Here is a 14,739-nt window from a genome sequence, read left to right as displayed (position 1 = left end):
AATGGAGTATATGATACTTCACTTTAACCTCTACATGTATCTCCCTAAAAGTTCACACCGTGAGATCTATCCTCAACCTCGAGCACCATGGGTGTCCCCTTACGGATGGCATTTGGGTAGGTTAATACCAAGGTGAATGGAGAGAATGTGCATAATAAGTGGGAGCAGGACGTGTGACAACATATTCCTCGATCTCTCTCATTAGGTTGGATAAAGTTTTGTGCATCGCTTTGTGGCATCGTGGATATCTCCCTAAAGGATGGAAGTTTTGCATAACTCTTTATTTAATCTCCAGAAATGGATAAGGTTGCTTTAGTCTCTTGTCCTAATCGACTTTTTCCTAAGGTTGGCTCATTAGGGCGGGATTCTAGGATCTAAAATGAGAGGGTTACACTTATACAGAATTTTTAAGGATGTTAACAAATTCTAGACCGAATAATGGTGACTATTAGATTCAACTACAAGGAGTTGTTTCTGTCTAATGGTTGAGAATGTCTCATTTCAATGAAAGGGAACTTGATCCCCTATGATGAATTATGTCTTGTCTCACTAAAGCATCATTGCAAAATATATGTAACTTAGGGTACACTAGACTATTTTGCTAAAACTTGATTGGTTTTCTAGAAGTGATTTAATGCAAGTAGACTTAATTAAGTTTGTTCTGTTTCAGCAATTTTATTATGGCTACTGCAACTCTAAGCTTACTTTCCACCGATAAACTAACTAGCGAGAACTACGCTAGTTGGAAAAATACAATTAACATGATTTTAATCATCAATGATCTCCGATTCGTCCGGATGGAGGAGTGTCCTCCCATTCCAGCTTCTAGTACTCCTTGAAATGTTTGGGAAGCATATGAGCGATGGAATAGGGCGAACGAGAAGGCCCGAGCGTACATCTTGGCCAGCCTTAACGAAGTCTTGGCCAAGAAGCATGAGTCCATGGTCATTACACGTGAGATCATGGAGTCCCTGCGGGGAATGTTCGGACAACCGTCCACACAGATTAGACTCGACACTCTCAAGTATATCTTCAATTCATAGATGCAAGATGGGTCATCTTTTCGGGAACACATTCTCAACATGATGATCCACTTCAACGTGGCTAAAATGAACGGGTTGAGCATCAATGAGGCCAGCCAGGTTAGCATAATTCTAGAATCTTTACCAGATAGTTTCCTTCATTTTCGTAGCAATGCTGTTCTAAACAGGATTGACTACAACCTTACTATTCTGCTCAACGAGCTGAAGAATTTTCAATCCTTGTTGAAAGGCAAGGAGAAGAAGGGTAAAGCAAATGTTGTTTCATCATCTAAAAAGTTCCACAAAGGTTCGATCTCTGGAACTAAGTCTGCACCTTCTTCCCCTGGCACAGTAAATGGAAGAAGAAAAAGGGTGGTAAGAGGAATGCACCTGCTAACCCACAAACTACCCCTCCAAGGAGAAGACAACCAGTGAGAGTTGACAAGGGAAAATGTATCCATTGCAACCAGGACGGTCACTGGAAGAGTAACTACTTATGAGCAGTTTTGTCATTTAAAATAATTCCCCTTTTCAATATGTATATATAAATATTTTTTGAATTTTAAATTTTAAATTTTGCAATATGCATTTTTATTTTTATTTTTTAAATTTATATATATGTGTGTGTGTTATTTTTTTTTTTTTACATACGAAACCAATTATAATTTTACAATGATATAAAATTTGTTTACTAAGACATTCATTTAGGTTCATTTTAATATTTTTACAACCACGATATTTACATAATAATATAATTGAGTTAGATTTGAGTCTACATCATTTAGAATTTAAAACAAATGACTTAGTGAGAAATAATATTGTAAATCAAATTTTAGCAACATACGAATGATAGAAACAATTGTATTATTGATATTAATTTTACATCGGGATTTATGTGTATTCAATATTTTAAATATTTAATAATTATTTTTTATATTTTAATGCATGCTATATATTATTTTATTTTATATAATTATATTATATTTAAACTATAAAATATGAAAAAATGTAAGGGAAAAGAAATACAAGAAACGAGAAACAAGAAAAAATTATCAAACAAGCTTTTATTCTTGTTTCTTTTTTTCAAGAAACAAGAAAAATGAATAGTTATCAAACATATTCCTATCACTACAAGAAAAAGGGACTTTCCCGACGCCTAAAACAACCGTCAAAACATCGGTCGTCGAGAGAGAGCCCATCTTCCAACGAAGTAAGAAGGGCGTCAGGAGTTTGAAAAAACTCCCGACGATTAATATAGGGCGTCGGGAGTTCTACTTCCGACGAACTTCTCCCAACCCTACTCCCGACGACTGGTACGTCGTCGGAAGTGGATCTTCCGACATGTTTTCTACCATTTCCTAGCGATTTTAGGCATCGAAAAAGAGGTAATTTCTTGTAATGTGTTTCTTGTTCTCAAAAAAGAGGAAACAATAAACAGGAAACTAAAAACAGGAATTTTATCAAACAGACCCATAATGTCTACATTAAATCTTATTTGGTTTCTAATTAAAATTTCTCGAAATTTTAAAATCTTTCTAATTAGGAGCTCTCAAATTTTTTTAAATATTTTCAAATCTTTTTAAGTCATTTAAATTTTTTTCTTTAAATTACATTTTTCGGGTACTTTTAAATATTTAAAAATTAATCTATTATTTCAAAAGATTTCCTAATCAATTTTTCTCTAATAACTCGTTTTTAAGACCGTTTTTCTTTAAAAAATTTCTATGATAGAGTCTAGAAAATTTAGGAGTCTAATTCCCTAGAATTCTTGAACTAAGGGAACACATCTTTAGGAGTCCAAGATTTGATCTCAAGAAAAAATGAATTTAATTAATGTTTTAAAAAAATCCTTTATTAAAAGGCTATTCCTATGGTGAATTTTGAGAAATCGTAATAATTTCTTATATTCTTGTGGTGAGGAATGTTTTCCTCAATTCTAATATAGTCTAACCAATGGAATCTATCCACTTATTTTATTTGATCATTATTTCAAACATTGGGAGTAGGGAAAATAAGACATTTGTTTTAAAACTTTTTTTCCGAAATAAATTTTTTAAAAACATAATTTTCGTTCAATATTTAAAATTTGGTCACCGTTTTTTAAATCGATATTGTGGGGTGCTAACACCTTCCCCATACTCAAACGACTCTCGAACTCTAGTTTCCGTAGACCATTTTTATTGTTTTTTTAATTAAAATTTATTTATTTTACTTCGGTGTCCAATCACGCCATTAAGAGTTGGTGGTGACTTTTTTATTTTCTTTTAAAATCATCTTTTTTCAAGGACGTTGGCCATGACACTCATACTTTGAAGTTGTTCGATTTTAGTCATTGTACTTTCCATTGTCCAATTTTAGTCCTTATGCGTTCAATAAATCTTAAATTTAGTCCATCCAAGTTAATTTTTAACGAAATTGATTAAACAATAATTTTCATGCAAGGAAATAGAATATGTTAATATGTTTTTAAAATTTGTGGGAAAATGCTATATTAAATAACAACTTTTTTTTAAAGAAATCGACAAGAAACTAGCATTGGAACTAAATTGAAGAGTTAACTAAAATTGGATAATTAAAAGTACATGAACTAAAGTTAAACAATTTTCAAAATACAAAGAGCAAAATGATATTTTAATCAGAAAAGAAAAATCTAATCCATTAAAATTTCCAAAAATGAAATGAGAGAAAGGAGAAACCTTCCAATTTTTTTATAAAAAAAAAAAAACATATTTTTTTAAATTAAACACTTAAAAAAATGTATTTCAAACAAACCTAAAGTTAGATTAGAAATAATCATTAGAAACATATAATTAAAAAAGGAATTAAAAACATTTTCAAGACACAGATTTCCTCCATGTCTTAGTAGGAGTCCTACGTTTGACCAACTTAGTTTTAATGTCCACCGGTGTCTGCCTCCCTAACCCCTCCGCCTCCACTTCTTCGCCGCCGCCATCAAGCTTCTCCAAGTCCCCAACATTATTCTTAAACCCAAATTTCCTCCACTTAAAAAAACTCCCCCTCTTCTTTTCGGACAGCCTCTCCATTTGAGCCTGCATTAAATTGCATTGGTTTTGGAGCCTCACAACGGTGTCCTTCAGCCTCTTGATTTCCATTTGTTGGGCCGTGATTTCTCTCTTGGACTGGCACCTGGTTGGTAGGTGGTCGAGGGCGGCGGAGGGGCTTCGTCCTCCTCCACCACCCATCGAACCACTCCATTCGAGGTGACGGTAGTTGAGTTTGGTCTGCTCCGAGAAAAGGACTTGGATAACAGCTCGGACCGGGAGACGCTCGTTTTGGGCTGCGTGGAGTGAGGCTTCTGTTGATAGCTTTCGGCTGTCCATTAGTTTGCATATACTCTTTCTTTCTTGCTTTGATACATTCGGATGTGCCTATAAACCCACCCCCATAATATATATTATTATTCATTACTTTATTAATTAACATATATATCAAACCTAATTACTTACTCTTAACCAAAAATCAATCATTTAAGACCCAATTTTACAATTTGTTTGTGTATATGTAGACTTCTCTTCTTTTAATCTAAACCCTAATCTTATTTTCATGCTTTATTGAATTCTTTAAGTGCAACAAATCTAGGGTGAGGTTTTGAATTTTGCAACTTAAAAGAAATAAAAAGATAAATTTGTTAACCATTTAACTAATGCTGAAAAATAATTATTTTGCTTGTGTTGTAAGGAGAGATTATTAATATCTTAGACACTCAAAATGTGAGAAAAAGTAATAGATAAATTTTTTAACCATTTAACTAAGTCTTACCAAGAAAAAAGAAAAAAAAAATACTGTTAGCAAGTTATAGCCTAAGGAGAGATTATTAATCTCTTGACACTCAAAATGTGAGAAAAAGTAATAGATTGTTGAGAATGACTTGTCATAAAAAATAATAATAATAAATAAATATCTTTTGCTTTTTTCTTACATTGAAAAATTTGTAAGTATTTAATTCTCCAGATTTAAAAATGCATTTTTAGTTTAATTTAGATTTGAAAATGTTTTTTGAATTTAATTTTGGATCTAAAAACGTTTTCTTTTATTTAATTTCAGTTCTAAAAACATTTTTTTTAAAAATATAGATCTAAAAAATTGGTTCTTTTGGATTATTTAAAACCAGTCTCATGTGCTTATTGAATAGTTTTTGTTTTCATTTATCTTTATCCTTTTTTTTAACGAGCAAAGTTTTCACTTGATTTCATATATTATCCGATGAATGTGCCTTTAAAACCGGTGTTATGTTAACTTTGAAGAGCAATCAACAAGAAACAATTTAGCATCGAGATCATGTCAAATTACTTTCAAGATAGAGGTAATTCCACGTCACAAAAATCAATTTGTTCGACACAACGATTGTTCATAAATTTTATTGTCCACTAGAATATGTTTTTCAAACTTGAATATTTCATTTAATCATAGATTATGGAATTTTTTTTTTGAAAAAGAAAATAGACACCATAGGCTTTTTCTTTTTAATTTGTTGAAGATGAAGATTAAAGTTTTGAATGTTTTGGTAAGTGATATAATGTGTAAAGTAGTTGAATGAAATATATTGGTAGAATCATAAGTTGGAAATGGTTATTTGGAATCTTAGGGCACATGAGCCTGAGGAAAAAAAAAAACAAAAAAAAGAAAAAAGAAAATAAGGATGGTACTTTTTAAATTTTCTGTTTCTGCCCACAGTGGTGAGTAATATTGAGACCAATGATTAATGAGACAAAGAGATATTGTAAGTGTGTGGAACCCACGTCCTCTCTCTTCACCTCCTCAACTTTCTATTTAGATAACACTTTTTTTTTCTTTTTCTTTTTCTTTTTCTTTTTCTTTTTCTACCACTTCTATTTTAAAAACCTATTTTTTCTTTTTTACACAAAACTATATTTTTGGTTCTTAGATATTTATTTAATATTTAGGTTTCAAAATATAATATTTTAACCCTAAATTTTAAGTTTATTTCTATCTAGTTCTTTTAACTTTTTTTTTTTTTAAAAAAAAAAAGCCTTTAAAATGATATAGTTTTAAGTTTGACTGTTGTGTTTTGTTTTTATTTTGTCTTTAAATTTTAGTATTTTACATTTTTATCCTTATCCCACTTTCATTTTTACATTAACTTTCAATTAATTAATTTAAATTAATAGTAAAAACTAATTAATTTTAATTAATATTGTTTGATTGAATATGAATATTTAGTAAAAAATAAAAGTTAAAAATAATGAAATCTTGAAATCTAAACAAAAAAAAATTGAAACAAAATTCAAAACTCAAAAATTAAAAATGTAATATTTTAAAAACTTAGGAATCAAATTGAAATTGAAATTTAAAAACACAAGAATATATTAAATATTTTTAAACTTAAGAACCAAATAGAAACTACAACTAAAATTCACAAACCAGATATTTTTTCTATTTTTATCTTTTTATTTATTTTAGTTAAATTACAAATTTAGATTTTAGACTTTGAATTTTTTATTCATTTTATTTTTGAATTTTTAAAATTAAAATTTGTTTCGTACTTTCAAATTTTTTTTAAAAAAATTACGTATCTAATTACACATGAATAAAAGTATTGAGATGCTATTACACGTAAAACTTAGACTCATACTTAATAAATCAACTAATTTTTTATTAAACATAAAATTCAAATGGTTTAGAGGTAAATGTTTTTAAAATCTTTAGATGACCATGTTTGAAATAAAAGGGTTTTATTCGTTTTTCAAAAAAAAAAATGTTACTAGGAAACTATCAATTTTGGATAAATTTATTTCCTATAAACTTCTATTTTAGTACGCATGTACCTTATTTAAGAAAATTATTAATTAATACCTTATGAACATATTTCAGTACAAAACTACCCTAATATTTCAATAAAATTATTTAGCGTAATATTGTGATTTAAAAAGGATTAAAAAGAAAAGGAAAAAAACAAAGGGACCACATTGCAAAAATGAAAAAAGCATGCAAAAAGGGAGGAGAAAGAATCCTTACTTTGAGATACGTATCAATGGCTCGGTACAATCCATCATCGGAGGCTCGAGCATGGGTCGGTAACGCACCCGCGAGATCCATAAACTCCGGCAATCCCAAATTGGAATCCATCGCCGCCTCCGCAAGGTAACAATCCACCAATTTCGCCACCTTAACCAGGGCGGCGCCGCTCCTAACGCCGTCTTCCAAACTCACAAACCTCTTAACAAGCCTAATCACCAACTCCACATCCAAAACCGTGCCACACGTGTGACTAAACGACGGAATCATCACCTCTTTCAATGACGCTTGATCCAATTGCCACGTAATCCTCTTCTCCAACTCCGCCTTATACGGCTGCTCCACTCCCACCATATTCGCCGTCCGAAGTAACCTCAACAGAAAATTACACGGAATCAAATCCCTCTCCGGCGGCAAAACTCCAACCAACGTCTCAACGAAGAATCTCTTCTTCATCCATGAATTCGTTACACTCTCTGGCGATTCCTGAAAATTAGTCAAATTCGTCGAATTCGAGTGCTTCTGTTGATGATCATGGAGAGTTTCGTCGGAGAGATCTGGAAGCCATTTGGAAGCGTAATGCGTAATGACAGAGCCGATTAAATCGCTTCGAACGCCTTTGGCTTTGATTCCGGCTAGGGTTTTGACGAAGTAATCGATGTCGAGAATGGTGGAGTCGTCGAACCAGTAAGATTGATCGGAATCCCCAAATTGAGGGGAAAGTTTGCCGGAATTGTGCGGCGGAGATTGGTGGTTCTTCATAACTGGAATGAGAATGTGGAGAATTTTGGTGGTGCAGGGTATTATGGAAAAAGCAGAGCAAGAGAAGACAAAAATTATAAATGCAAAAAATGGTTTGATTCAATTTGACAGATAATGGCCTTCAAATTTATACCTTTACTTTGTGTAGCCAAATGTTGTATTATTACACTGTACCACCACTTGAAAAAGACTACGAATGGGTTTCATTTTTAGTTTTGTCTTCTTTTTTAAAAAAAAAAAAATCCTTTTTAATTTTATTTATTTTTTAATTTTCTATATGCTTCACCTGTGATTTTTTTTTTTTTTTTTTTGTATGATTTGGAGTTGGTTGTTGAAGGGAATATTTGATGTGGATTTGTGTGACTTTGAAGTGTGTTGTTGTGCTTCTTTCTTTATCTACAAACTTATTGTTTTGTTATCACAATTCTCAAATTCAAAACTTTAAATTTGGGCTCGCGTAATCTTATTTTACGGTCTAAAGTCTCGTGAAATGATTTTCAACTTTTGATTTTTTACTTTTAAAAAGTAAGTGTTTCTACCGTTGAGTTGCCTGATTTGTCTTTTTGCAAATTGTATTGCAACATGTCTCCACTCTTGTCAAAGATATCACGGTCATCTAATCTATTTATATCTGGAAAATATTTTTTCCTTATTTGTTGAAGATTTCCATGTTAGCATAATTACTTTAATATCTATATTGAATAGATAAATCCTAGGATCGTTCATGCCAAATTGTCAATAATATATATATATCGGATTCCATTGAAAGATTGATGATGACTCTGAAGTGACTATTGTCTTCCTCAACCAAAACACTTAAGGCCCTTAGTGGGATATCTCTCTAGATGAGATTCATGAAAGACTGAGTGCATTGTGTTTGGTCTATTGGGGACCATAGCCCTAAGGTCTTCAATTAGGGTTCCCATTAAACCCTAATTAACTAGAAATTGGCTTCTACCCATTAAGTCCATACTCAATTAGGAATTTAGGGTCTTAATTAATTAGATCACATAATATGGTCTAATCTAATAAAATAACTCATTGTGATAAATTATTAATCCATATACATAGCACATATTTTAATTAAACATATTATTATTTAAATACGTCTAACATTCTCACACTTGAAAACGTCCAAAGATTGAGACTTCTCATAAATTAAATATAGGTACCCATATCTTGAATAGTCATCTATGAACGTAATAAAATATTGTTGTCCATTATACGAAGACATAAGGATTGGACCACAAATGTCTGTATGTATTAGTTCGAAGACGTTTGAGCATCTATTGGCACCTAATTTTCTTATGTTTGTCTGTTTTCCTTTAATACATTCCAAACAAGCGTCGAAATTACTTAAATCAAGGGAATCAAGAATTTCATCTGATACAAGTCTCTGAATTCTCTATATAGAGATGTGACCTAAATGCTTGCCATAACATAGCGGAATTCTCATTTAATTTATGCTTTGTAGCACATGAATTAGATAACAGGATCTGTTAAATGAAGCATAAGAATCAAGCATATATAGATTATCAATTAAAGAACCGGTACCAATGAGCTTGGAATCTTGAAAAAGACTAACTTTATTATATCCAAGAGAATAAGAACAACCAAATTTATCCAAACTGGAAACAGAAACTAAATTTCGTCTAAATGATGGTACAATAAAAGTCTCATTCAAATCAAAATAACAACTAGTTTTTAAACATAATCTAAAATTCTCAATAGCTTCAACTTAAATTGCTTTGTCATCGTCCACATAGATGAATCTTTCAGCATCAATTGGTGGCCAGCTCCACAGGCAACCCTGCATTGATATACTTATGTGAGTAGTAGCACCATAATCTACCCACCAAGTATCTGTAGGTACAGAAGCTTAATTAACTTCAGAACAAACCAAAGTAAGAAGTTTACCCTTCTTTACACATCAGTTGGCGTACTTGGGACAATCTTTCTTGAAGCAACTTTCCTTTTTACAGAAAAAAACAAGATTTTCAGCAACCTATTTCTTTATCTTATTCTGTTGGGATGTCCCTTCTGCAACACCCATAGATTTCCTTTTCTTCTTATCACGAGAGTTAGTTGTCAAATGAGCACTTTCTGTCCTTTCTTTTTTAATCATCTCTTCTTCTTGCACACATTGTGTGATAAGCTCATTAATATTCTATTTATCCTTTTGAATATTATACCCCATCTTAAATGAGTGAATTGTGTAGAAAGAGAGTTAAGTACAAGATGTACTAAATTTTCAATTATCTCGATATCAAGTATTATTAATTTACGTGTAAGATTGGACATTTCCATAATGTACTCTCTTATGTTCCTATTGCCCTTATATCCCATGGATGTTAAAGAAGTCAAAAGACCACTTGCTTCCTCCTTTTCATTTTTAGCAAAATTTCTCAATTTAAACAATGAGTTTATTGGTATTTTCACTTTTCTTGATAGAGGCTTGAAAGGACTCCATAATGGAGTGCTTAATGATCATCAGACATAAAAAAACAATAATGTTATTAAACGGGTCCCAAATATGTAGAATATTCCAGTTTTTTGTTTTTAAATAAAATAAAATTTCAAAGTGTTTATTTTACTTCATTGGGTTTTTAGTTTATTCATATTAAAGTACTAAACTTTCAAAAGACCTATTTTAATGTCATTTGGTTGAAAGATAATCAATACGCTTGGCGAGCACAATAAAAGCTCATTAATAGTATATATATATATAAAAGAAAAAAAAGAGTAATTGTGTGACCTAAAGGAACAAACATGTGATCGTGTGTGACGCGAGGATACAGAAATGGATATACGGTGATGTAATCGTGCGGTTGAGAAGCCACCTACCTGGATAAATGGTCCGTGATATTTTATTCCCAACAGATGAGGCAAATCAAGAGCAATCAGAGCCGTTAATCGTTGGCAGAGCGAAGGGGATTTGGTGGGAATGAAGCAGGTGATAAAATCCTGAGCATCGTACGATTACCAACATGTGAACTGAAGCACAGGATTTTTACTTTTAGCCAAAAATGAAAGGTCGGTATCAACCTCGGCTTTTGCTATTTTGCCATTTCGTGCATATATGAGGTTGCATTTGCAACTTGCAAGAATGTTTTTTTTTTTTTTTTTTTTTTTTTTTTTTTTTTTTTTTTTTGGTAATTTATTATGTTATTTTAATTTATTAACAATTTTGTCTTTATTTTTTTAAAAAAATCTCATCATAGATTTTATAATTTATTAATAAATTTGATTTCTTGATCATTTTATTCTACTATATGTGTGAGAAATTCTAATAATTTTCATAATATGGATTAAATCAAACTATGGAAACTTAATTGTTACTTATAAAAATTCAATAACTAAGGTCTCATTTGATAACCATTTCATTTTTTGTTTTTTTGTTTTTGCAAATTAAGCTTGTGTACACTATTTCCATCTCCAAAATTATTAGTTTGTTATCAATCTTTTACCAATGGGTTAAAATAACAAACCAAAAATTGAAAGATAAAAAAAGTAGTTTTTAAAAATTTTCTTTTTAAAAAACTTTTGGTTAAGAATTCAACTATTGTACTTCGGAAAGATGCAAATCATGGTAAGAAACATGGACGAAATGGGCTTAATTTTCAAAAACGAAATTCTTACCAAATGGGGCCTAAATTGTTTCAAATTTGAAAATAGATGAACTCAATCGTTATCAATTAAAATTTAATGACTAAATTGTTACTTTCACAAAAGTTTCGAAACCAAAAGTATTTTCTAACCTAAACTTAATTCATCTAAGGTAATTGATTGATGTCCATTGTTTCTTTTTAAAGTATTAATATTGGTTCCTGTACTTTAAGTTTCATCTTATTTTAGTTTATGTACATTCAATAAATCTTAAATTTAATTTTCACACTTAATTCTCCACACTTTCCATCTATTTTAAATTTAGTATTGAAGGAAATCAATCACGAGGATTTTCATGAGCAGCAGAAGGGAATGTTCCAAATTCTATTCGAATTGAACACAAAACAATTACAGTCTAAGCCAAAACTAACAGGTCAGGCATTTACAAAAATTACAGCATGCTAAACGATGATACAAGGGATAGAGGATGCATACCTTCGAACAACCATTCTTCACGAATCCCTCGATTAATCTCCCAATGTGTCCAAAGACAGCACTCGAACGCAACGAATAGAAACTCCAACAACACGACTACGAACACAACGAACGACCAACAGCTCCTCGAACCCACTCGAGTCCAACTTGATTCACGAACTGAGTGAGGACTGTTGATGTCATAATTCTTCTGGAGTCTCGTTGTTTGTAATTATACACATTGTTTTATGAATAAAATAAACGTTATTGTTGGATTTTATGTCCTAAAACTCGTAGTTTGTAAATTAATAAATATATTCTGTTTTATTTTTCGATAAAGTTGTTATTGAAATTGTAATCTTGAATCCAATAAACTAAGGTTCCGAGGCTATTTAATGTAATTTGAACTTTATGTAGTGACATAAATGTGAATCAAGTTCAAATATATAGCCAAAATGGTCTATAGTATATAAATAAGGTTGGGCGCCTTATTCTGGGAACACTATGGATGCGGCCCACTTGTAGATAGTACAAACGATGTGATCCTGAATCGTTCATATAGAGATATGTGAGTGGGGGTATTCTATGTAAAGAGTTTACATAAGACTGAACCATGAATAGTCATTTTTTACGTTCTAAATGCCGTTTTATGTATAAAACTGACTATTTCGTTAATTGATGACCCAGGTAACTTAATCTTAATCCTGAGCTAACTATAAACTCTTGTTCACTCGAAATTATTCTTAGATCTGCATAGGTGAGGGCAGCTCAATATCGCTGGGAACATAGGGTGCAAGACGGAATTCATTCCTACCCGTTATAGGGATAGTAGATAGATTGTTCCCTTTAGTACTGAATCCAGGTCTTGAACAAGGGGCCCCACCCTCTCCTTGGCCCGAGAGGGATTCGGTTTATAGGTTGGACCTTAAACCAATTGTTCATTAGAGGATCAGTGGAACTTAAGGAACAAGATGTAGTCTTGAGGGTAAAACAGTTTTTATGACCCAGCCGAGATTACGAAAAATCTGTGAAGGATTAACTTACTCATCATGGTTATATCAAATGGACATAAATATATCTATAGTGAGAAGAGTGCAACTACAGGACTTTAGTGGAATGACCCGTTAGTTAACGAATGTTGATTAGCTTCGTCTAAAGAGTTTAGCTAGCTAATCTTGAATCGTTGGAGCCCATGATCTATAGGTCCATTAGGTTCCCCTACTAGCTCATATGGAATAAACTTAGAACAGTATGATAGAATAATTTGAATTGTTCGAATTAGGTAGAGAGAGAGAAATCGACAAGTATATGTGATATAGTGGTCGGGTCTTTTTTAGCTTAGAGATACAGCTTTAATATTTAAATGTGATTTAAATATCAAGAATATGAATACGTTCATATTCGGAAGCTCGAAAATGATGGAAATGGTCAAAGTTATAAAAAGTCAAAGAGTTGACTTTTGACTTTGAAAAGTCTAAACTTTGACCGACCTTATATTTAAATATGATTTGAATTTCGAGAAAATGAATGCGGATTCATGCTAGGGAGGTCAAAATTAGTCAACACGAAAAAAATCATTAAAAGTCAAAATGTTGACTTTTTGGTCAAAGTTTGACTTTGACCAAATGACTATTTTGCCCTTTGACTATAGTTAGCGGGAAAAACCAAACTTTTGTTGGATAATTCCACTAACAAAATAGTGGGCTAGATGTTGGCTTATAGTTGAGACATTAAGCCCACTAAGTGAGTGGATTCTAGGTGTTGGGTTTTTGTGAAGATTTTTCATGCAATTGTATGCGCCTTTTTTCTATAAATTGGGCTCTTCAATTTAGTTAAAAGACTTTTGCCATTTTGAAAATTACTTTTCTGATATTTGGGCTGGAAAATTACAACTTTGTGAAGAAAAGAAAAGGAAACACTCAAACCTACTCAAAATTCCATTCCTTATTTTCATCTCTTTTCTCTCTCTCGGTTCTCTTCATCCATGGGGTCCCACAACTCGGTTATGAGTCCAGAGAATAGTAGGTCAACTCTAGTGGTGGTCCAAAAGAGTTTGGATCAAGATTCAACAAGGAGAAGCGGCTTACGGGAGCTTCAAAGGTAGCATCTCTACACTTTTAATTCAATGTTTTTTCCTTCATGATGCATACTTATTTTCTTTAATTTAAGAGCAATTAGAGTGTAATTACGTCCTATTTTCGCTCGTATATCTCGTGTTCCATCAGTTATTTCATTCTGGCATTTACTCATATCCAATAAACAAAGTTCCAGGGTTATCTAATGTAAACTTAAGCATGTATATGTGATATACAAGTGGATTATGCCTTAAGTAATAACCTAAATAGGTCTATAGTATAAGGATTAAGATAGGATACCTGATCCTGGTGACACTACGGATATGGTCTGCTTTGTAGAGGTTTGCAAGTGTTGTAAACTACTATAGATGGTAGATCCTAACCATCCATGTGGAGACATGCGAGTGGGGGTGTCCTATACCAAAAGTTTGTATAAGACCAGACCACAAGATGACTAGACTCTGTATATAACGTCGTTGATACTGGAGATCTACATCTCACTTAAACGACCATAGGTGACATGACCTCAATCCTGAGTGTTTTGGGAACTCCTGTCTTTTAGGGCGGTTCTTTGATTAGTATGGGTGAGTTGGCCAGATTACTAACTCAACATGTTTACCTTTTTGGAGACTTTTCTGATTTGGGAGTTGGAAACTCAATACGCAATATGGAATTCACTCATTCCCCCGAAGCAGGGGTAAGTAGAGAGATTGCTCTCTTAAGGGCTGATTCTAGGGCTTGAACATAGTGGCCACAACTTCTCTTTGGAAGAGAGGACTCAGTCATAGTAGGACTATGACTTA

The 14,739-nt window shown here is 32.2% G+C and overlaps 1 protein-coding gene across 1 annotated transcript; it reads right to left on the bottom strand.

The window, feature by feature from the left end:
• Positions 1-3,782: 3,782 nt before the first annotated feature.
• Positions 3,783-7,894, bottom strand: LOC120085409 (root phototropism protein 3-like). Its single transcript, XM_039041370.1, has 2 exons — positions 7,020-7,894; positions 3,783-4,411 (listed from the first exon to the last, which is right to left on the bottom strand). Exons 1-2 carry the CDS (start codon positions 7,779-7,781, stop codon positions 3,857-3,859), a joined length of 1,317 nt encoding a protein of 438 aa, XP_038897298.1. The 5' UTR covers positions 7,782-7,894; the 3' UTR covers positions 3,783-3,856.
• Between the last annotated feature and the right edge of the window lie 6,845 nt (positions 7,895-14,739).

The sequence above is a fragment of the Benincasa hispida genome, chromosome 9 (assembly GCF_009727055.1).
Source record: "Benincasa hispida cultivar B227 chromosome 9, ASM972705v1, whole genome shotgun sequence".
Classification (NCBI taxonomy): Eukaryota; Viridiplantae; Streptophyta; class Magnoliopsida; order Cucurbitales; family Cucurbitaceae; genus Benincasa; species Benincasa hispida.
The sequence above is the reverse complement of the archived record's forward strand: the minus strand, read 5'-3'. Positions and strand labels throughout refer to the sequence as shown.